The sequence below is a fragment of the Dendropsophus ebraccatus genome, chromosome 2 (genome assembly GCF_027789765.1).
Source record: "Dendropsophus ebraccatus isolate aDenEbr1 chromosome 2, aDenEbr1.pat, whole genome shotgun sequence".
In the NCBI taxonomy this organism is placed as follows: domain Eukaryota; kingdom Metazoa; phylum Chordata; class Amphibia; order Anura; family Hylidae; genus Dendropsophus; species Dendropsophus ebraccatus.
In genome coordinates, this window is record NC_091455.1 from 139,212,433 (window position 1) to 139,235,387 (window position 22,955).

General features: G+C 43.0%; 1 protein-coding gene across 2 annotated transcripts in view; it reads left to right on the forward strand.

The window, feature by feature from the left end:
- The first annotated feature begins 13,381 nt into the window (after positions 1-13,381).
- Positions 13,382-22,955, forward strand: part of STK17A (serine/threonine kinase 17a) — a 28,969-nt gene continuing 19,395 nt past the window's right edge. The window contains exons 1-3 of one of the 2 annotated variants that reach the window (XM_069958396.1): positions 13,382-13,569; positions 13,894-14,096; positions 22,361-22,573. In XM_069958396.1, the coding sequence (XP_069814497.1) occupies positions 13,915-14,096; positions 22,361-22,573 (395 nt within the window). In that variant the 5' untranslated portion in view covers positions 13,382-13,569; positions 13,894-13,914. The remainder of the gene's footprint in view (positions 13,570-13,893; positions 14,097-22,360; positions 22,574-22,955) is intronic. The other variant, XM_069958395.1, reaches the window with a different exon arrangement.

Below are 22,955 nucleotides of genomic sequence, written 5' to 3' on the forward strand. Positions count from 1 at the left end.
TAAAAAATAACAGTCTATATGTAAGCATGAGTGTTCTCTATATACTTCTTCAGTTCACACTGTTCCAGGCAGAGTACAGTTCTTATGGGAGACAGGGCCCTTCAGGCACATTCTCTCCTCTACTATCTCCTCTGCAAAACCTTCTCTCACCAGCACTTTGTCTCTACCTCAACCACAAGCACCTGAGGAACTCAAGTATTGTTTATTGCACTGAACTGTATTTTTGCCAAGTAATCTTGTTCTACTGTTTAATCTTGTTCTACTTTTTAAGTGTTGGACTCTATACACGCCTACACTTGGGCTAAACCCTTCTCTGCAGGCGGGTCCCAAAATGTCCAGGGTGGGTCCTATACCACTCCAGGCTACCGTGACACATGCCCAAGTGACCCTAGACCCAGTTAGCTACCTCACCATCGTACCAGCTGACCCAGCAGTAGACCAAAACCCTAGGCTATGCCTCGGGCTACCGCAACTGGGCCTAGGTAAAACCATTCCCTCGGTACCCGTAATAGCTACACCCTTGACTCACTGAACAATATATTGCAGAACGTTATCACTTTATTGCATTTTTACTTTAAACCTGTTATACTCAAGTTTATAGATGCTGTGTACTCTACGTGCATTCTGCCATGTGCTGCTAGCAGTGTAAGTTATTGGGAAATCTAAAATACTGCTATAATCTACAATATCCACTAAATCTGCATTGTTCTGGTATTTACCGCCTTCAGTAAACTCACGCTATACAACAGGTGATAACATTGTACCTTTGGCCCATTGTCCTGACATGTCTTATTTACTACATGCAAGGGATATGGTACACCAGTCTAAAATAAACAAAAATCATACACAGAATTCTACATTTAAATGTGATTTACTGAGAAAGTGATTAGTTTTATTCCCTTTAAAAGCCACCCAACTTAAAGTATGGCTCTAATACCATGGGGTTAAGTTTGTAGGAAATATAACTGTCTAAATATAATCCCTCTAGCTTTGAAATCCATTTAACAAAACACATTTATGCAGTATATGTGCTTGCCTCCTTCATTAACCCCTTGATGCATACTTATGTACATTTACATCAGGAGTTGCTGCCCATTGGCGCAACCCTCTATACATATACATAACACAGCAACAGTTTAACTCTAAGTGACGTCATCAAGTGTTGACAGGTCCCAGCAACCAGTCAGGGACTTATTAACATTTACCTTGGCAGGGGATTGCTGCAATTGGTTCATCAGTACAGGTGACCCAATCGCAGTGAGAATGTTAGGAGGGTTTGGCTTCTGACAGCTCCCCTAGCCCTGGTCTAATCCACTGTGTGGGGAAGAAGTTAAAGGGGTTATCCAGCGCTACAAAAACATGGCCACTTTTCCCCCTCTCTTGTCTCCAGTTAAGGGGTGGTTTGCAATTAAGCCCCTTTTACTTCAATGGAACTGAGTTTGAAACCCCACCCAATCTGGAGAAAAGAGAGGGGGAAAGTGGCCATGTTTATGTAGCACTGGATAACCTTTTAAGAGCTGGGAGAAAAGCAGCCGCTGCACAGTAAAAGTAAGCACAAACACACATATTAACTTCTTCCTGCCCGAATTGTCCTCTGTTCACTGTAACTGTATCTAATAGTTGTCCCTGACCCCTGTTGTTGTACCTAATAGTTATCCATGTCCCCTGTTAATGTAACTAATAGTCATCCTTGTCCCCTGTTGATGTAACTGATAATCTACCCTGTTCCCTGTTGCTGTTCCTAATAGTCTCCCTATCCCCCATTTCTGTACCTATAGTCGCCAATATTAGTGTACCATATAGTCCTGATAAAAATTTGCCCTATAACGTCCTAAAAAGTAAAAGGACCTTAACCCAAATAATGCCAACACAGTAGACAAATTGTAAATGTGAATTATTATATTATTTGTGTTGCATGGCGATCTTTATTACAGGCAGAGAATTTCAAACCTACAGAAATGGAATTTTTTTTATTTTCTTAATGACATTTTTTAGTTTTTTACAAACAAAGGATTAAAGGCGCACACACAACTGACTGAGAGCAGACAGCCATCACCTCCACCACAGGAAGTGTCTCTAACACGCTCTGCCTGTGCTGGGAGAGAGGAGAGGGGTTGGGTTCGGATAATGTTGCTGAAACTGAACATTTTGGCAGGTTCGATCCACACTTAAACTAGTCATTTGAAAAATACATCTCGGAGTGGCTGCGGAGGTAAGGGGTTAAGGCTTCAGTACAGAGTAATGACAAACTGGGTGTTTACCCAGTTCCTGAAGCATATCATCTTAAGATATGTGAAAATACATTTTATAAACAGGCAAACCTTTTAAGCTCCACCTACACTCTAATCTGGCACTGACCATGACATTAATATTGAGCTCCATTGGGGACAAGTAGAGATGTAACTAGTGAGTTTTTCTATACAGCACAAAGCAATAAATTATTACATTAACCCCTTAAGGACCCTTGACGTTTTAGTACGTCATGGGAGCCTGTCACTTAAGGAACCATGACGTACCGGTATGCTAGTGAATCCAGAGGTGCTATTAAGTGAGCTCAGTTTGTTGTATCTGACTTCCGGAGGTCCCTTAGCTATCTCCCAGGAATTAGATCGGCGATCAATGCAGACTCTGCCACAGGCAGGCTCTATGCAGAGATCGCAGATAACACTGATTAATGCTATGCTATGGCATAGAAAATGTCAGTGTATTAAAAACAGAATAATTTAAAACATTTTAAAATACATTACATAGCTCCTCCCCCAATAAAAGTTAAATCACCCCCCTTTGACACTCTATAAATAAAACACATAAAAATAGCTCTTAGGAGGGGAGGAAAAAACGAAACAGCAAAACTGAAAATTGTCTCGCCCCTTAAGGCCATTTTGGGCTCTGTCCTTAAGGGGTTTATAAGAACAAACAAATAATAATAATAACAATAATAATGCACCTAACCAATACACCTACAATGATAAATTATTCTGATTCCATCTACTGTAAGGGTGCCTTTACACCTCTCATGCTGCGGATTAGCAGCGAGATCCGCTGCGGATCCAGTCCCATTCATTTCTATAGAGCACATACTCGCAGCGGGATTGACATCCTGCTTTGAGTATGTGCTTTAACCCCCTGTTGCCTGCCGCCTGTAGCCCTGCAGCCCCGCCACCGAGCTCATACATTACTTGCTCTGGTGACGCGGCTGCATGTCAGGCTCCCGACTCCCATCGGTCCCGCTCAGCCAATGAGCACCACTGATTGGCTGAGCGGGAGCGGGCCTGACATGCAGCCGCGTCGCCAGAGCAGGCTGCAGGGCTACAGGTGGCGGGGCTGTAGGCGGCAGGGCAGCGGGCAACAGAGGGTTAAAGCACATACTCAAAGCGGGATGTCAATCAGCAAATCCGCAGCGTGAAATCCACTGCGGATCCGGTAGGTGTGAAGGCACCTTAAAAGTATTTAAAAGTTTTTTTAAAAGTATTTATGTTGCTAAAATAAACTTGACCTTGGTTTTTATTAAAGAAAGTATTTGTGTTAAATCTACTACTGTAAATGTCAGAAACCTGTCGGGTTTGTGAAAAGTCATTGAAAGTTTATGACACGTAATAGTGTTTGAAGGTCATTATTATTTGCATAATAACACTCAGCTTTATGTTTCTATGGAGCTCATAATATTTGTAATACCTGCTCATTGTGTTCCTGCTTATAAACCTAAACCTTACAAAGCCTAAACAGTTCTGCAACACTAGAGTTCCTACTATCAGTGTAAATTCAGTACTTCCACCATTTAAAACGATTTAAAGGAAAAGTCAGCTGAAATCATAATTTTCCAGCAGGCAGGGCCAGGGAAGAACATAAAAAAACTCTACTTACCACCACTCCAGTGCAACTATTGTCTGATGAAAGGAGGTTACTCCTGAAATGCATTATTGTGCTTACGCCAATAAATTTTATTTATTTTAATTTTGGAGCCTATGGGAATTCTTTCCAGGCAGCGCTGGTATTAAGAATAGCTTCTTTTTATTTATTTCTTATTTTAATGCCATACACATTTGACTATCATCTATCACACATTGATGTTGTTGTTTTTTTTATTTGGTGTTTAGTTATTGTTCATTGCTTAGATGTTACAGAAGAAAATCTTTGAGCATGCCCAAACCTCAAGATACATAAACCACTGCCAGGGGTGTCTAGCAGCAACTGTTTCCCATCACCTTATTAAGAACACAAGCACACTCGGCTGTATAGAGCATCCATGAGTATGATTATGAATAGCTGACAGATATTGGAAGTGAATGACCACCTAAACACAGGGCTGGCTTTTTTAGAGCCCGCACTCTGACCCAGAAACAGCTGTCAGACTTGTATGCTCTCTCTTGCTCACTGCTCAATGGCCTTTCATTTATCATATGGGGACACTGTTTTTAGGGAGAAGCATGTTTTTAGGGACAATGGAGCCTCTGGTCATTGTTCTGGGCCTTCTGGTCCCCGGACCACTCTGCACCTATCCTCTCAGGGTCCCCATCACTTTCTCACTGTCCATAGACCACTGGCACACACCTTGGTGGCTGTACACACTACAAGCAGGCCGTGACATAGTTTGGTCAACCACTGCTCTACTGGTGCCAAATAAAGCCTTTTCTCCCTTTATCTGACCCACTTAACCAACACTGTGGCAAAACGTTCAGTGCAACCAAACTCACCACCATGTCAGCACCACCTCCTGCAACACGCCCAGGGTATGACAGTGATGCTGCATATGGCACCTGGCTGCAAAGCATGCAAGCAGGGCACATATATCAAATGCAGAGGGAGGGGGCTTTGGACTACTCCTCTTAAATGTCAGCATAAACTACTAAAGTTATTATGTGAACACTAGCCTTTTTATTCTCTGGGTCTGTTTAGACCACCTAAAATCTTAAGGTGCAAGTTCTGGAGCACAGGAGTAAGGAGTCGGCTTTAGTAGGGTTCTGTAAGAGAGTGTACAAATGTAATATTGCTAGAGACCTTAATGATTTTATCATGATTAATTCGTTTTAGCATAGGTTTGGGGTGAGAATCTATTAGCATGATTACCTCTCTGAAATGTTTGTTTGAAGTTAATTGTAAATCAAAGTGGCTGACAGTGACATATAGAACATCAATACATCCTCCTGAATAATGTTCCAGGTCAGGCAGATTGATTAACTCAGGATAATGCAAACCTATGGGAAGTATATAGTCCCTAATGTCACACTAATGCATTCCGAGTCTTGAATCAATATATCAACCTTCAATACATTTAGAAGTTTTAAATGAATCTAAAATACAGTATAAACTAAAATTATTTCAAACTGTATACTGAGGAAATCAAATGTGTATCTCATTAACATGTGTAAATTATTGCATTATCTGGACATAAATTTAGAACTTTCTAAAGGTTTACGTCAAATTACCTTTACTTTTGTGGATCTATGTTAAAGGGGTTGTCCGGGAAAAAAAATCATACTTAGCCATGCTGCCGGGGACATGACAGTAATGTATACTTACCTGTCCTGTTTTCCCACCGCTGCCGGTTCCCAAACTGTCCGCTCTACTGTCATTGTTTTGAAAACATCTGATGACGTGCCTCTCCCACGAGAATTGTTGCTCAGCATATAGTCTATATTGACCTACTGTTTCCTATGGGTATGGGACATCATCCTTGCCCACTGAAGAGATGGAGGACAGGTGACAGTGCTGTGAACCCCCTCAGCCATTTCTCTGCCAGCAGCCATGCCCCCTCCCCACCCACTTAGTGAGCAAGGTACAGAATGCTAAAAAGTCACACAATGTTTATACAAGCTGGGGCTTTGCCCAAAAATGTGTGACGGTAAGCGCAGGCTTTAATACATACCCCTCTTAGTGATTTCATTAGCTCTCCTCTTATAAGATAAAATAAAAGCAGCCATTTACATTAGATGGAAGTTGGCCTAACCTGATGATTTTGTGGGATTTGGCAGTGTTCTGCAGTGGCTTAGTGCAGCACTACCTGTAGTGTGTTGTATATGTCACATGGCAGTGTGGCATTGTGGTTTTACTAGTGTAGCATCCCTAGTGTCCGACACACTCCTGTATCAATTAGTATAGAACAAGGTAGACAGAGCTTTCTTATACTTAGTAAGAGCTTTTACACTGATGGCCCCCTGACATATGTTATTACTGGAAAGAATATATGGAGATGTTGGATCCCACTTTGTTCCTTTGGTTGATGTTACTGGCATACTTTTTTCCCTCTGTTACTTTTACAATACATATACAGCCTTGGTAGAATGAGTTGTTATCAGTCTTGTAGGATAACTGTGGTCTATGGTCAGCTTTCTGATGTATGACTTTAGCACAATCCTTATGGAACCGCAAAGCTTGGGAGAATCTATTATTTATTTACATACAATGAACATTTCCAAACTCATTAATTCATGAAGTCTACCAACCAATGTTATTCTCCAAGATTAAGAGAAAATTGCACAGATTTGCTGTATATGATATTAACCCTTAGAGGACCCTGCCAATTTCAATTTTTGGGTTTTCGTTTTTCCCTCCTTGTGCTTAAAAGGCCATAGCACTTGCATTTTTTTACCTAGAATCCCACATGAGCCCTTATTTTTTGCGTCACTAATTGTACTTTGCAATGTCAGGCTGATTTTTTTCATAAAGTACACTGCAAAAGCAGAAAAAAATTCAAAGTGTGGTGAAATAGAAAAAAAAAAAAACGCATTTCTTTTATTTGGGTTTTTTTTCGTTTTTACATAAAAAATTCAAACCATTATTAACAAATTTATGTTCCTAAAAATCGCTCCATTCCCAGGCTTATAGCACTTTTATCCTTTGGTCTATAGGGCTGTGTGAGGTGTCATTTTTTGCGCCATGATGTGTTCTTTCTATCGGTACCTTGATTCCACATATGCGACTTTTTGATCACTTTTCATTACAATTTTTCTGGATTTGATGCGACTTTGGGATTTTTTTTGCGCTTACGCAATTTATCATGCAAGATCAGGAATGTGATTAATTAATAGTTCAGGTGATTACGTGCGCGCCGATAGCAAACATGTTTATTTATTTGTTTATTTTTATTTATAACATGGGAAAAGGAAGGTGATTTAGACTTTTATTAGGGGAGGGGGCTTTTTACTATAAACAACACTTTTATTTTAACTTTTACACTTATACTATGCAGCACAGATCCATGAGATACGGGTACGTCCAGGGTCGCCTAAGGGTTAAGGTCAGATACAAGTTCTATGGTATTAATATTCTATGTGGACTATAGAAAAGAATACAGCACTGATTCTGGCAGGCAGAATACACCTACAATGGAGCTGTAACCATTGCTGATATTTCTGTTTTATTCACACTTCTATTTCCCATGAAATAACAATTCTGAAAAAATGTCCCTTAGAACTGCACATTGTGCCATTCATGTTGCTATTCTTCCTAGAAATGCAATAATAAAATAAGGACTTAGGGGGAGATGTATAAAAGGGTGTAAATATACACCTGGCGTAAACTGCCCACAGCAACCAATCACAGCTCAGCTTTCAGCTCTGGTAGGATAAAAGAGGAGCTGTGATTGGTTGCTCTGGGCAGTTTACACCAGGTGTATATTTACACTCTTTCATAAATCTCCCCTTTAGTGTTACTACTCCCCAGCATCAGTATCAGGCTGTGTAGGGATAAAGGAAATGGTTATACTTCATTGTCAGCTAGGCCTGAGTTACACAAAAACTAGGGCCTGGATTTATGAATTTGTGTGGAACAAGAACTGGTGTAATTTTACTTTATCAGAGCCATTAAGATATGAAAGCTGAGCTATAATTGGTTGTTGTGGGAAAATTACACCTGTTATCTGGGCGTAGAATTGTATATGCAGTCACTGATTGGCTGGGTGGGCAATCACTCAGCCGAGGACGTGACGTGACGTTGCAGTTAGCAGAGCTGCAAGTCACCGCCTGATGTGAACGGGTCATCAGAGGCACACCCCCCCCCCCACCACCAATATTTAATGTAAGAGCAGGGCTAATGCAGCGGTTAAAGTGGCCCCCAGACACTGTCAAGGTGTCACCCTGTATTGCTGCTCTCTAAAGGAATGGTAAGGCATGGTGCACCCCAATAGGAAATAAGTTCAGAGAGTCAGAGTTCGCAGTAAACACCAGGCTTCTTTACTGAAGAAATTTCAGTTGCAAAACAATCCAGGCAAAGCACTGAGTTGGCTTCTCAAATCTCTGAGCTGAAGGAGAAGAAGGTCGTTCTGTGCAAAGGAAAGGCCTAAGCTAGTAGTCTTCTTTTAGGTCTCTGCAGGCTTGTGCTCTGGTCAAAGGGCTGGTGACCCAGGGTCTGTAGAGTAAGCAACTTCTTCTTCTTTCACTTCTTTGCGGTCTAGCAGAGTATCTTTACCTCTCCATTCTCTATCTCAGAACACAAGGCTACTGACTGACTCTACCTTTTATAATGTTTGGGAGAAAATTAGAACCTTCTAATGGAAGCGGTGGAGTGGAGAGGTACAGCCTTAACAAACACAATGTTTCAACTTAAGTCTGCCATAGACTTATATTGAATTTCCATACCGGTCTATGGGAATGACAAAGCAGTTTTCTAGACATAAACAACATTGAAAAGGTCAAAAATGACTGTTTTTCCCCCCTCCAAAGGTTTCCCTACAAAAACTCAGCTCTGCACACTATCTCACAGCAAAAGGAAAACTACCAGCTTCTTAGCTTCTTAGCTTCTTGGCTTTATATTAACCCCTTCAGAGTATGGTGCAGGTATAGTGCAATTACAGTAAACATAACAAAAACACATTACATACCAAAGTTCAATAGTACAACACAGTACAAGTGTGCACAACAGAGCAACACAGTGCAAGTTTACCCTTGAAACAACAATAAAATGAGATACCGATGGCCTTCCATTATAGCGAATGTCCGCAAATGTCCATGAGGAAAGGTATCCTTACTCCTGGACACTACACTAACAGCACAAGGTCCTACAAGACAGCAAAACAGCATGTTTAGTTGTAGCAACATAACAATTACAACCACAGATGTTGTATGCAGTGCAGTTACTGATAGTAACAGAGCAGTGGTAGAACGTGTGCAGGTTATGTTAGGGCAGTGTAGTGACCATGTGTGTCCCTCTTTGGTCATTCATAAAGTAGGGAAGTCTGTGCTGATTACAGTCATTCTCGGAATATCACATATACATCTACCTGTACATATAGGGGCAGATTTATCAAACATGGTGTAAAGTGAAACTGGCTCAGTTGCCCCTAGCAACCAATCAGATTCCACCTTTTATTTTCCAAAGAGTCTGTGAGGAATAAAAAAGTGGAATCTGACTGGTTGCTAGGGGCAACTGAGCCAGTTTCACTTTACACCATGTTTGATAAATCTCCCCCATAATCTCTAAGCTTTTTATTCAGTGTTCATACTGTGCCCTAACCATATACATATGCTGCTTGCTTGGTCATAAGTGTTTAATGACCTTTGTAGTAAAGTGAATCTCCTGATATTAAAGGGTTAATATGTCAAATCACTGTGGGCACCTGTAGAAACCATGGCAACTGTGAGGACAATCACCTATGTCATAAAGAACATTCCATAAAAAAGGTATGCTGCCTGAATCAGTGCCATTTTGGATGCACCAGAGGACCTTGAGGTCAACTACTTAACCCTCCCTTTCAAGTAATTTGGAGGTTCTAGCAGGGGAAAAGGAGTTGTCTGTTTTACATTACCCCTTCTTAAGAGGTGGACTTGGATCTCTAACGGAAAAGGATACTTCCACCTAGCCATTAATAAGATGACCCATAAGGCAGACAGATCTCTATCACATCCTCTTTAATATATTAATATACTGGTTGTTATTGTCTGTAAATCAGATTAAATGTAAAAATTCTGTTATATTGTTAATACCCTCTAAGCTCAGGGGAGGGGCAACTTCCCAGCCATGGCTCCCTAGGGGTTTCCCCACCTTAGTTCTGGAATGTGACTCTTCATGAGTCGGGAGGTCCACCATTTCTTTCGGCATCATGTGATTTTAAATAAAATTGGGACAGTTTGACACCCGATTACAATGTGATGTGTCTTTATTTTGTGTTTCCTTGGTTTCATTCATTTTGCTTAGGAGTTGGGGATCCATCACATATTGCAGAGTCATAAAGCTGGACATATGACCGTGAAAGAACTACCTCCTGCATACCATCTTTGCCAGGAGACTACCTGATATGTCTCTGTGAGGTCAAGAAAAGGAAATTCAGGGAAAGGACTGGAGCTTAGAGCCCATTCACTTCAATACTTGTGTGGACAGTGTCTCATGCATAGTTGCCAAAAGTCCAGGTGTTCACTCTGTCTCTGTTTTTAATGTTCCCAGTATGTCCAAGTAAGCCCCACCCCATCAAGAAAAGCTTTCCCAGCATCTTACACTTAGTATAATGGAGGTTACCCAGCTTTCCTAGTATCTTGTACTCACTATCATGGGGGTCACCTAGCTTTCCTAGCATCCTACACTCAGTGTAAAAGAAGTCACTCAGTTTTCCCAGCATCTTGTAGTCAATATGATGGAGGTCCCCCAGCTTTCCCAGCATCTTGTAGTCAATATGATGGAGGTCCCCCAGCTTTCCTAGCATCCTGTATAGTAGTCGATATGATGGAGGTCACCCAGCTTTCCCAGCATCTTGTAGTCGGTATGATGGAGGTCACTCAGTTTCCCAGCATCTTGTAGTCAATATGAAGGAGGTCCCCCAGCTTTCCTAGCATCCTGTATAATAGTCGGTATGATGGAGGTCACACAGCTTTCCTAGCATCTTGTAGTTGGTATGATGGAGGTCACTCAGTTTTCCCAGCATCTTGTAGTCGGTATGATGGAGGTCACCCAGATTTCCCAGCATCTTGTAGTCAGTATAATGTAGGTCACCCAGCTTTCCCAGCATCTTGTACCCAGTATAATGGAGGTCACCCAGCTTTCCCAGCACCTTGTACTCATGTGTATGGTCCTAACTGTAAGGTCCATACAATGAGGACAATATAGGGAAAATTCTGAAAAGAAAATCAACACAGATGACAAGCTACACCCCAGCAAAACACTCCCACAAAAGACCATGTCCCAATAGGCCACACCCACAGTAAGCCACACCACTTGTTATTAAATCCTAAGTGTCCCTAGAACAAAATTCAAATGTTGGCAACTATGCCCATGGAAGAGGCTGTTTAGGACACGTTACACCTTTATCTAAATGTGTTAGTTTACAATTTGTGACATCCAATGCAGGGCTACAAAAAGTGTAACCCTGCTTTCCCAGGTGCCAGAATGTCAATATTGTCTTTTTAGGCAGTAGAGAAGTTATCTAGGTTCCTTAAAGGCTAATCCCCTGAAGTAGGGGGATTTATGTAGGTAGATTTAAAATAGTTATCTGGCTAGGAAATATATTATGGGGAGATTTATCAAGGATGTGCTCTGGCGTAAACCAGGGTGAAGGCACAGATCCTTGCCTTCTCCCTGGTGTACGCCAACCATAACCCCAGCTTGTCTAAAGGGCGGAAAGGAAGCTTGATTTATGTCCGCTCACAGGCGTAAATTATGATACAAATCTACACTCGCTCCTGCGCAGGTGTAAATCTACCAAGCAATGTCTGCGCCAGGCACAGGGCCGGCTGGCTTTACTAAGAAGTGTACGCTTCCGGCTGGGGAAAGGGGCATGGGACTTTATTTTCACTGTGCTTGATTGGCCAGCAAACTCGCCAGACCTTAACCCCATAGAGAATTTATGGGGTATTGTCAAGAGGAAGATGAAAGACACTAGACCCAACAATACAGACGAGCTGAAGGCTGCTATCAAAGCAACCTGGGCTTCAATAACACCTCTGCAGTGCCATCAGCTGATCGCCTCCATGCCACGCCGCATCAATGCCATCATTCATGCAAAAGGTGCCCTGACCAAGTATTGAGGGCATTTACTGCACAGACCTTTCATTTGCTCGACATTTCTGGGTTAAAAACATTTTTTTCAGTTGGTTTTATATAATATTTTAATTTTCTCAAAAATACTGACTTTTGGGTTTTTCATGGCTGTAATCCATAATCATTAACTTTAACAGAAATAAATGCTTGAAAAAGTTCACTCTGTATGCAATGACTCTAAAGAATATATTAGGTCACTTTTTAAATTGAATTACTGAAGAAAAAAAAAACTTTTTGTTGATATTCTAATTGATTGCAAACCACCGTATCTATCCCAGTTTTTAAACTACCAAAAATCCATTTGTTTGGGTTTTTTTTGCTCTGTTTTGTGTTTCTGTTCTTCCTGGTTTGGCATTTCCCAGAATGCAATGCTTTCCCTCAGCTGGCCATCACAGTCCCCCACCCATTACAACCAGTGAAATTAGTGCAGCAGCTGCTTCTGTTCGGTTAGAGATGGTGAATCACTCAGGGGATTGGGTTATCCAGCCAAGCCTCCTGTGAGATCACACCCTGCCCCCTGTCTGCATCATCAGCAAACGCACACAATGTGAGACAGAGGCATGGAAGATTTGTCTCCTAGGGGGGGAGAGCAGCAGGAGCAGGAGACAATGTGAATTGACACAGAGGCCATTTTTTTCACTTCCTGGATTTCTATCAGCTATCAGTGTGGCAGAACTGTTCAGGTACGGTAATACATTGTATAGACACATCTATATAACTTTTAATGTACTTTTAATAGAAAACAAGTTTTTCTTATCGGGAGTTCCCCTTTAAGCAAGGGCTGCAAGGACATCGGTAACGGCCTGTAATAGGACCATTATGACCAGGGTATAATTCTTATAATATTCTTAGGCTAGCTTTACACCAGCATAGATCCATCCTCAAATGGGTTTTTATTGTGTTTATTTGTCATAGTTGTGCTCCAGTTTCATCAGATCCGTCAGTGTTCTGTTTTTTGGACGGACATAAAAAGAAAATCGGATCTCAAACAGAAATTGCCGTTTTATTATAGTCGATGAGGAAGGATCTAAACAGAAGGTATTTCTGCCCATACCCATCTGCAAGTTATATAAACTGACATGCAAACAGATGGCGACCGAAGCAAAACCATGTACAAAAGTCTGTTTACAGTAAAAATTCGGAAATTCTTTTTGTACTATTATAAAGATAAATGTTAATGATTTTAAGGTGAATATTCATCTCTGAGCAATACTGCCCAATACCTACACGTACATACACTGGTCGCCCTCACCTGTAGGACTGGCTGTGCCGCACACCGGCTGGGGGCTCCACTGCCCTCTAGAGGACAAGAGCTGCAGCGGCGCAGCATGTACACGGTAAGAACCATAGTTTGATTGATAGGTAGGCCCCGCCTCCTCCCCGTCTCGGCCTTCAGGAAACCTGTGCAGTGGGAGGGGTGTGTGCTATGTGGGCGTGGTCGTTTAAACCTCCGCTCCGAGAAGTCCGGCCGCTCCGGGCTCAGTCGGTCTCCGCTGTGGTTGGGGCTGTACGTCCTGTCTGTGTCCGCCGCCTCACGGCTCTCTATACGGGACGACTGCAAGCAGCTGAGTCACCGCAGCAGCCGAGGCGGCAGAGGATAAGCCGGTATGTGTCTCGGCGCTCCCCGTGATGGCACTAGCCCTGACCCCGGGAGCGCTGTGGGGAGCGCGGCCGCTCATCCGTGTAGTGTCCGTGTCCTGGCTGTGTGGGGGAGGGGGAGACCCCTATAGATTGGGGGATGTCACTCGGGGTGTACATGGGACAGGCATCCCCTTCACTACACACCTGTTTCCCTACTTGTGGCTCTCCAGCTGTTGTAGAACTACAATTCCCATCGTACCCGGGCAGCCAGATGCTAGGTAGGCATGATGGGAGTTGTAGTTGTCCATCAGCTGCCCCTGCTATAAACTTACTGTCTCCTTGTCCCAGCAGGTTGGTGCTGTGTCCAGGATGATCCCGGAGGAAAGCTATGGGATGATGGAGAAATGCTGCCGCACCCCCAGGACAGTGCGACGACAGGAGGAGAAGAAGGGCTACGAGAGGCCGGGGCTGCTGGGAGACCCCTGTACCCCCATCCAGAGCCAGCCCTTCACCAGCCGCTACACCATGGCTCCAGGGCATGAGCTGGGCAGGTAAGGGGCACCACCGCTGCTCTCATCTAGGGGTATTATGTCTGGCACACCTGCTGGGGGTCACTGTGTGGCAGGTCTGTCCCGGTGTGACGGCACTGCCCATTGTCTAGGAAAGTACCGAAAATGTGGAATCCCCTGGGCATGTGTGTGATCCGCTGTGTGGGAGACCCCCGTCTGCTGGGCAGGCAAACAGGGCGACCCTTGTCCTGAGATCTCCTTCTGGCACCGGCCACACTTCTATATGAGAATACTCATCCAACGCTCATGGCCAAAAAAGGATTCTTTTCTTTTTTTTTTTTTTCATTTTGGATTTTTTAAAGTCTATTTATCTGCATTATTATCCATATTTGATCAGTTTCTTGATGAAGAACTTTTCTTTTTCTGCTGTTTTTGGCAATGTCACTGAAGTCCTGATTTAACGAAAATGTAAAATAACACAGGACGAATCTTTTACGTGTAAATAAGGCAGAAGCCGAAGATGTGGTTCTAAAATCGTCCCATTGCCGTCTGTGGCGCAGAAGCAGGAACAACCTATATCCGGAGGACGTGCTGCAGATTGAAACCAGCACTGCTCTCAGAACTATATAAAGCCTATGCAAAGTGGGAATGTAGATGGAGGCCTGTAAATGTATCGGCACTGTCTGTTCAGCTAGGAAAAATGGGATTAACATGGATTCAGAAGAGCTCAGATGGAAATCCAGGAGTAATGGTTGGGACAAAGCTGAACAGGTCCACTAGTAAATAATCTCTCAGTAAAAGCAAAAATTGTTTTAAAAACCAACCCCCCCCCCCCCCCCCCCCCCCCCCCCCCAAAAAAAAAAAAGAAACAAGAAATGGCTTAAAATACTCCAGCTTTTTTTTTTTTTTTTTTTTTTTTTTTTTTTTTTATTAAAAACCTATGTACTGAGCGGTAAGTGTGCAACACAGGTGGTGTAAGCCTGCCTCTCACTATGTCTCTACTAGAGATGAGCAAATTTACAGTAATAAGGAAGCAAAACGCTTTATCTCTGCAATCCTTTCATTAGCCGGCTGCCTTATAACTGACTGCTGCTCTGTGCCGCTCCTTCCTGGGTGCTGGGAAAAGCTGGATCCAGTCCTGGGAAACTTCTCACAGTTTCCCAGAACTGTATCCAGCTTTTCCAGGCATCCGGTGGGGAGCAGAGTGGAGTTAAAAGGCAGCTGGTTGATGAGCAGATTGCAGAGATAACTAACCACTTTGCTTCCTTATTAGGGTAGCCTCACATGTAACGTATCTGCAGCAGATTTCTTGCTGCGGATACTTGCCCATTCACTTCAATGGGCTGCAGGGGTGGATTAACTTTACCATAGGCTCCGGGCTGTTCACCAAGCCTGGGCTCCCCCACCCCACTGTAACTATGGAAGCACTAGCGTGGTGTTCATAGTACAGGATAGATGTCATGATGTCCTGATTTGTGTAAAATTGCCATAAAAAATTTCTGCAAATCATGGCAGAAGTGTAGCCAGGAGACAGTACACCACTGAAAGTATCAGTCTTTTTTGGGTGGTCATGGGCCCCCCAGGAGCTCAGGGCCCCGAGCTGCCGCCCGGAACGCCCCTGTTATAGTCCACTACTGATGGGCTGACATACTCTCAGCCAGATTGTTATCCCATGGCGTGTATGTCAAACTCAGGGCCATTAACCCCCACGGCCCTGGAACATACTGTACTTACTCCTACTCACTGTGTATACAGGAAGAGTGTATACGTCTGCCCCTCACGGTGTCCCTACTCACACTGTATACAGGAAGAGGGTATAAGTCTGCCCCTCACGGTGTCACCTGCTCACTGTGTATACAGGAAGAGGGTATAAGTCTGCCCCTCACGGTGTCCCTCCTCACACTGTGTATACAGGAAGAGGGTATAAGTCTGCCCCTCACGGTGTCCCTCCTCACACTGTGTATACAGAAAGAGGGTATAAGTCTGCCTCTCACGGTGTCCCTAACCACACTGTGTATACAGAAAGAGGGTATAAGTCTGCCTCTCACTGTGTCCCCCTGCTCACTGTGTATACAGGAAGGGGCAGATCCTCTTTTATAAGAACATTAGTCAGTTTCGCCTTATTGTGCACATGATGTGTAATCTTCCGCTAATTTTTACCACAATTTCTGTTTCCTGTGATTGAGATATTCCCTGTTCCTCAGCAGCTGTGACAGTGAAGAGACATTATTGCTATACAGTGTTGGGTAAATTACCATATTTTAGTTTTGTGATTTCATGTCTTGTTTTAAAGAATAATGGGAATGAAAACTCCCCCATTTCTGTGGAACAACATAGTACACAGGCCCCAGGATGGTGTGTCCAGGCCTCCAATCAGCACTGGGCTTATTTTAGACCTCCTTTCCCCCCTCCCTTCTAGAATTTTCCTTGTACAGTGTAATTATTATAATGTATATGTGTGCAGCAGTTGTCACATTATGCCTCATTAAATGCCATTATTTATTGCACTAACGCTATGGCTCCCGGACAGGGCACATTTCGGCGTTGTTGTGACAGGCTCCATTCCTCTCTTATTACAGTTCATTGCAGGTGGCAAATATTACATAGATGTGGTAAGAATCCAGAAACTAATTCAGACCATGTCGTGGTTATTGGTGACTCTGTGTAATTGTGAGACATTTCCCCCGGGGCAGCATTACAGTGTGAGGACACAACTGTAAGAGGGTTTTTCCGTATATATCAGGGGTTGGCGTAACTGGTACATACTGTATGTGCCCTTGTTATCAGAAGCCAGCCATTCTGTGATATTATTCTCCAGCAGTGATCTACAGTAAGATTGCAGTTTCACCATGGCTTCAGAGACTCCTTGCTGCCACTGCAAAAAATATGACCATGTGGCAGTCACCAGGTTACCACTTCTTTATGGGAACATTGTAGTGTCAGTTCTGTCATTTTATTTTTATTTTCAAATAGTTTGATTGTATCTGAGTATCTCCAGCAAGTGATGATTGAAGTATATTAAAAGTTAAGTGTGAAAATATGGCTGAAGGCAGGGTAACGCAGGAATGTGTACTATGTGGAGCATTACAAGGACTGTGAATGTACACGGGACAAGCAAAAAGTCATGTGTCCATTGGGAAATAAGCTGTCAGGCCGTGATTTATCCTTTCCCCTTGCAGGGAGCTGTCATTGGTAACATGGGCCACAGTAGGATGCTTCATCACGGGATCTGCCTGATCAATTGCTTCTCAGCCAGCACATGCCTTTCATTATATTGCCAGGCCTTTGATCAGTCTGCTGCACAGCAACAGGCCTAGTGGAAAGGCTTTAGCCAGACTAATCTAACCCTATAAAGCGTCAGTCTGCTCGGGTTACTCTATATGCAGTCATTGGATGAATCAGGTCTCCAGCACGCACAGGGGTGTGCAGAGGGTAATGAGGATGATGCTAAGACTTGCAAGCTTTTCGTGCTGATGATTTCCTGTTTGTCACGCCTGTTTGCTTTGGATCTCCGTGGACAAATTGCTTTAGATCAAAAGCTCCCGATTAAAACAAGAAAGCTGTTATATCGGCCATTGTGGACGTCTTTGTTTCCTGAATGTCCCTTTAGCTGTGGCAAAGAGAAGGATAGAGAGCGTTTTATGAATTGTCTACAAGGCCTCTGTTCACTGTACTGATGGGGATGAAACTGAACGGAAGAGCATACTCTGTTAGCCATGGGGGATATGTATCAAGCTTATCAAATGTTCAGTCCACTTTCCCCATGTGTACATTTATTTTGCCAGGTTCAAATGTGCAGCAGATCATGTTTTGCGTTCCACAAAATAAATGCAAATGTGCTGGAAATGGGCGAAACAGATTGGCCCAAATTTACCAAAGGGTGTAAAATATTACAGCAGCCAATCACAGCTCCTCTTTCATTTTACCAGAGCAGAAAGCTGAGCTGTGATTGGTTGCTGTGGGCAGTTTTACACACTGTAATAAATCTCCCCCCATTGTTAAGCCTAAAAAAAAGAGCCCCACTGCTAGTACACTGTAGTGGAAGTCAGCTTACCTTTTTTGACACAGTGCTAGTTTTTTTTGTTTAGTTTTTTGCCCTGCTTTTGACCAAAAATTTTGCTTGCCCCCATTCTTTTTTTTACTTCACCTTTCCACTAATTCACTTGCAGTCCTCCACTTGACGGCAGCTGAAGCCCGTGCTGATCGCAGCACCCAGATGTTCATATAGGAAATTCTCCCAGCCATGCTGCTGCACTAGGAATATTTGCTAGATAAGCAGCCTGGTGGCTCATGTCAGTGGTGCCAGGAGGTCATGCTGCCATGGCCAGCATGGGCATTAGCAGTTCTAGTACAAAATGGCAGAGGATCTTAAAAATATTGGCATATAAGACATTTAGGGCAAGTAGAGCTGTGCAACTCCTTACCAAAAGCTAAATTATGTAATTTTTGTTTATTTGGAAATTTGGTAGCCCCAAAAAGCTATTGGTTAGCCCTAACACAAAGATTTAAAGGGTTATTTATGATGGCATATGACTAGGATATACCATCATTTTAGAAGAAAAGGAATCCTACCTGTGGGACCTCACTGGTCCTTAGTTCATTGCACTCTTCACAACATCCAAGACATTTTGGATGTAAATACAAGGACTTGACCATCAAAGCTTCTCATTCTTTCTTGATGCCTACAACCATGGTGCTGTTACCAGTGTACAGTAATGTGGTGCCCTGAAAATATTTCCTGTGATGGTGTATTATAGTTATTGGTCGTCGGGTATTTTGCTGCATTTCGCTTTGTGCTGTAGCGATCCAGCGCTCTACTGCCTGTGTGAAACCAGTGCTCAGGAGGACGCTTCTTATCCCCCTAATCTGTCTGTATAGAAGAGGAAGGGAAGTGCCTGCAGAGCTCCATGACAGCCATGTGAGCCACATATTACTCAGGTCACTACCTTGGATATGACTACTTATAGCATCCTATGAGTATTGTGATGAAAACTAGTTACTGACTAATGCTAAAGGCTTTATATGCTGTATGCTAAAAGCTTCCTGTATAACCCTGGGGAGCTTTAGGCACTGTTAGGTTCACTGTGATGTCCAATGACCTTAGTTACCGATGTGCATGCAGGGTCTGTATGTTTATCATAGGGTAAGTATACACTTGATATGGTTGAGGCGAGGTACACACACAGTAAAATAAAAGTTAAGCACGTCTGTGGTAATCTTCAGTGAAAATAAAACAAGGTGAGAACAGATAAAGAAATAATTTCTTAAATTTTGCAAAAACAGGTGGTAAATAATGAATGTGTTTGTTATTTGGAGGGTTGTAACCATTAACAGCCGTTATATATACTGTGTGTGTGTGTGTGTGTGTGTGTACTGCCATTCAATTTCCCATTAACTACTATATTGAAAATATTGTAGTATTTTATCTCCAAAATTTATGGCCGTAATTTTATTTTACGGTGTGGGAACAAAGCCATTAACTTTAGTTAAAACTATTTATATCTCTCTCTCCCTCCCCCCCCCCCTTTAATATCCATCCCTGTTTCCTGCGTGTTTCCATTGCTTTCTCTGCTCCAGTCCACAGCCCCGGCACCAGCTTGGTTGTCTTGCAGTAGCTTGCCAAACAATGGTTTCCTATTGAATTGTTTCCCCCTCCCTTGATTGTATTGTTTTAATTGCCATGACTCCTTATTCATTACTGGTGATTTACATTGGTGTGTAATCTCAATTGTTACATTTAATGTCCGCCTCACTGCGGGCCAGAACAGTATATAGATGTGCAAATGCTTCACTGGACGGGTAAAACCAGCCATTCTCGTTCTGTAGAGCTTACTGTCAATCGTGTGGTTTGTGCTAATAGCTTTGTAATTGGAACTATGTAAAAATTCTGTCACATATGGTTCTACAAATGTGTCTACTTCCTGAAACCCTGATCATAAGGCTCCTCAGTGCTTTGTATGCAGCATGGCATCTTCTAAAAGCCGTTACCTAGTGGGTGTCACATACTATACAGCTGTCACGTGTATGGAAGAAGGGAATGCAGCGTTTCCAGCAAAGTATTACAGGATAGGAAGACCTCCATGGAAAAGCCTTGGCTGTAGTAGAATCAGGTCGAATCAGGGCTGGGACCTATCTACAGTCTGCTAATCATGGCAGAACAGTGTATGTGTTAAATTCTGATTTTTATTTTTTTATTTTTATTTTTTATTTTTTTTATTTTTTTTGGTCATGGCAGGGGCGTCTATTCATACTACAACATTAGCACTGTGTGTCAGGGGTGTCATTTTAAAGATCTGACAAACTTCCTAAAGTGGGTTTCCCTGCCGTAGATCTGCTGGCAAGTCCTACCAAGGTCTGTTCCAGGGATCATGTGTATTCCACCTATCACAGGATCCACAGGGCTGGGTAAGGCATGGTGGCCTGGGTGCTGCATGGGCACTGCTTTGGCCTCTCTGTGCCCCCTGTCCTGAATAGTGGTAGTATGACTGCCATGAGCAATGGAAACATGTCTGAACAGTGGCTGATGCCGACTGGCAGCGATATGTTAATAGAATAAAGAGCCTTATTTACTCAGTTAATGTTTTATTAGGAGCTGGGCAGGAGGGGATTGGGAGCTTCAGGTGGCATTTACTTGGCATAGACTTGGCAGCTGCCATTCTCTGCTGACCAGTTTTGCAGGTATCCCTGTTCTTGGTGTTGAGTAGGAGGAGGAATGCCTTCTGTGGTGGTAATATTAATGACTTATAATAAGCAGATGGCAGCGCAGCCTGGCACAATCTGGGATGCGTTGGCTGAACATTTGCTCCCGGTTCTCTGGCCTGGCAAAGGGTGTCACATATAACAAGAGCTGTCATTCACATCTCCATCCTTCTTTCCTCCTTATTATTTATGTATGTGTAAGCTATAGGACCTAAGTGGCTCTGCTGCATGAGGAATAAACAGCAGCTGCTTGCTACCAAACTATATTCAGATGAAGCAGTTAAGGCTCTGCCCTTATCACATTATGGTCCTATCTTTTGGTAGGAGCTCCAGGGGATGCCGTCTGTGGCAGATATACCAGTGTTACAAAATGGCATAAAATGTAGCATGTAGAAGAGAAGAAGAAATGTGTTTTATACCAGCCATAACATTGCTAGGCATGAAGTAGAAGGCACCCTGTTCAGAGGGGCCTGCATGACATTGGGAGCAGTAAAGATTGTGGCGATCTGGGTCTGTCCTCTGTAATGCGGAGGCCCTGGCAACCATATGGCTTTGTGCTGTAGCAGTGTGCCCATCCTCTGAGGCATGCAATGTGCTGGTGTTAATCACTGTTTGCCTAGAAGTAGGTCAGCGTGCAATGCGGTTTAGGCTGCCGAGGGCCCGGCTCTTTATGTTCAGGCATGACTTCATGCTGCAGAAATGTGCAGGACAAAAGCGTGTTTACATTCCCTGCTTGAATGGTAGGGTTACATTAATCTCCGCCAGGGTCTGACCCGTCTCACACATGCCACTGATCACCTCACTTTTACCTATAGATATCAGGGATATGTAAGCGGTTTTCACCTATTCAGCTTCGCCCTCTCCTGGTCGGGTATTTCAGGCTGTATAGTATTGTGTTGTAGGTAGGTAATGGCTTCTGGTTATGTATGACTTGCCCTAATGAAAATCTTATTTTGATCCTGGAGCTCCATTGTTTTGTGTGATAGGAGCCTGCAGGGGAAAAAACATGTAACGTGTACACATTTGTAACAGGGGTTTACATAAGTGTTTATTCCACAGAAGTGTAATGACCTGGTATTAGGAAAAGACGCCAAGTACTTGTGTAGTATCTTCACCACATAATTTCCTAAAAGTATGTACATTGTATGAGCTGGTGAACGATATGGTTAAAAATGATGGCCAGATTCTCATTGTGACCTTTACCTGCCCTTGTATTGTATTCTCCTGGACGCAGATTATGTACACAGCATGTAAGGTGTTAATTACCAGTCTGGACCAAGTAGAAGACTCTTTTAAAACCAGTGTATTGGGAACCTGTGACTAATAAAAGCCTCCTTTTACCTGTGGGTGCTTCTAGAGGTTTATGAGCAATACACTCACACATTATTCGTCACCAAGTCACCAGGTTCCCAATACACTGGTTTTAAGAGTCTTCTACTTTGTACAGTCTGATTTATAGTAATAATTTTCTTATTTATTATTTTTATTTATTATTATTCGCTAGTGACACAATGTACCTAGGGAACTTTAGAATATATTGTTGTATATTGAGATATTTTGCTTAACATCTTTAATATACAATGTTTAAAACTTTTTTTTTATTTTAGGGGAAAATTTGCTGTGGTGCGAAAATGTATTGAAAAGGAAACTGAGAGAGAGTTTGCAGCAAAGATTATGAGAAAACGAAGAAAGGGACAAGACTGTCGTATGGAAATCCTGCATGAGATTGCCGTCTTGGAGCTGGCAAAAGACAACCCTTGGGTGATCAAGCTGCACGAGGTGTATGAAACGGCCACTGAAATTATCCTTGTGTTAGAATAGTAAGTGCAGCCTGTGTTCTTCATCTAGCGTATCTGTGTCTATGTGGGACCCTGCATTCAAACAGCAGAGGCTGAGGAGGTGGTAGTTTATAACTGGGATGCTAACTGGCCAGCTGATGTCCCATGTGAGAAGTAACCACTTGCCATAGATCTCTATGCTGTCTGTGTTGAGCAGTAATATCCTGACCTGTGGAGCCGGCGTTTGTCATTCTGTGTGACCGCCAAATGCTTCAGAGTGCTGAGCTCTAAAGCCCCATAGAGCATGAGTGTAGCAATGGTGGTGTGATCCATTCATGGTGGGGCAGGTGCCTCTCCATCCTCAGGATTACTGGGGGGCCCATTAGATTACAAGCTCAGATAGGAATACCTCTTTAAATGGTGG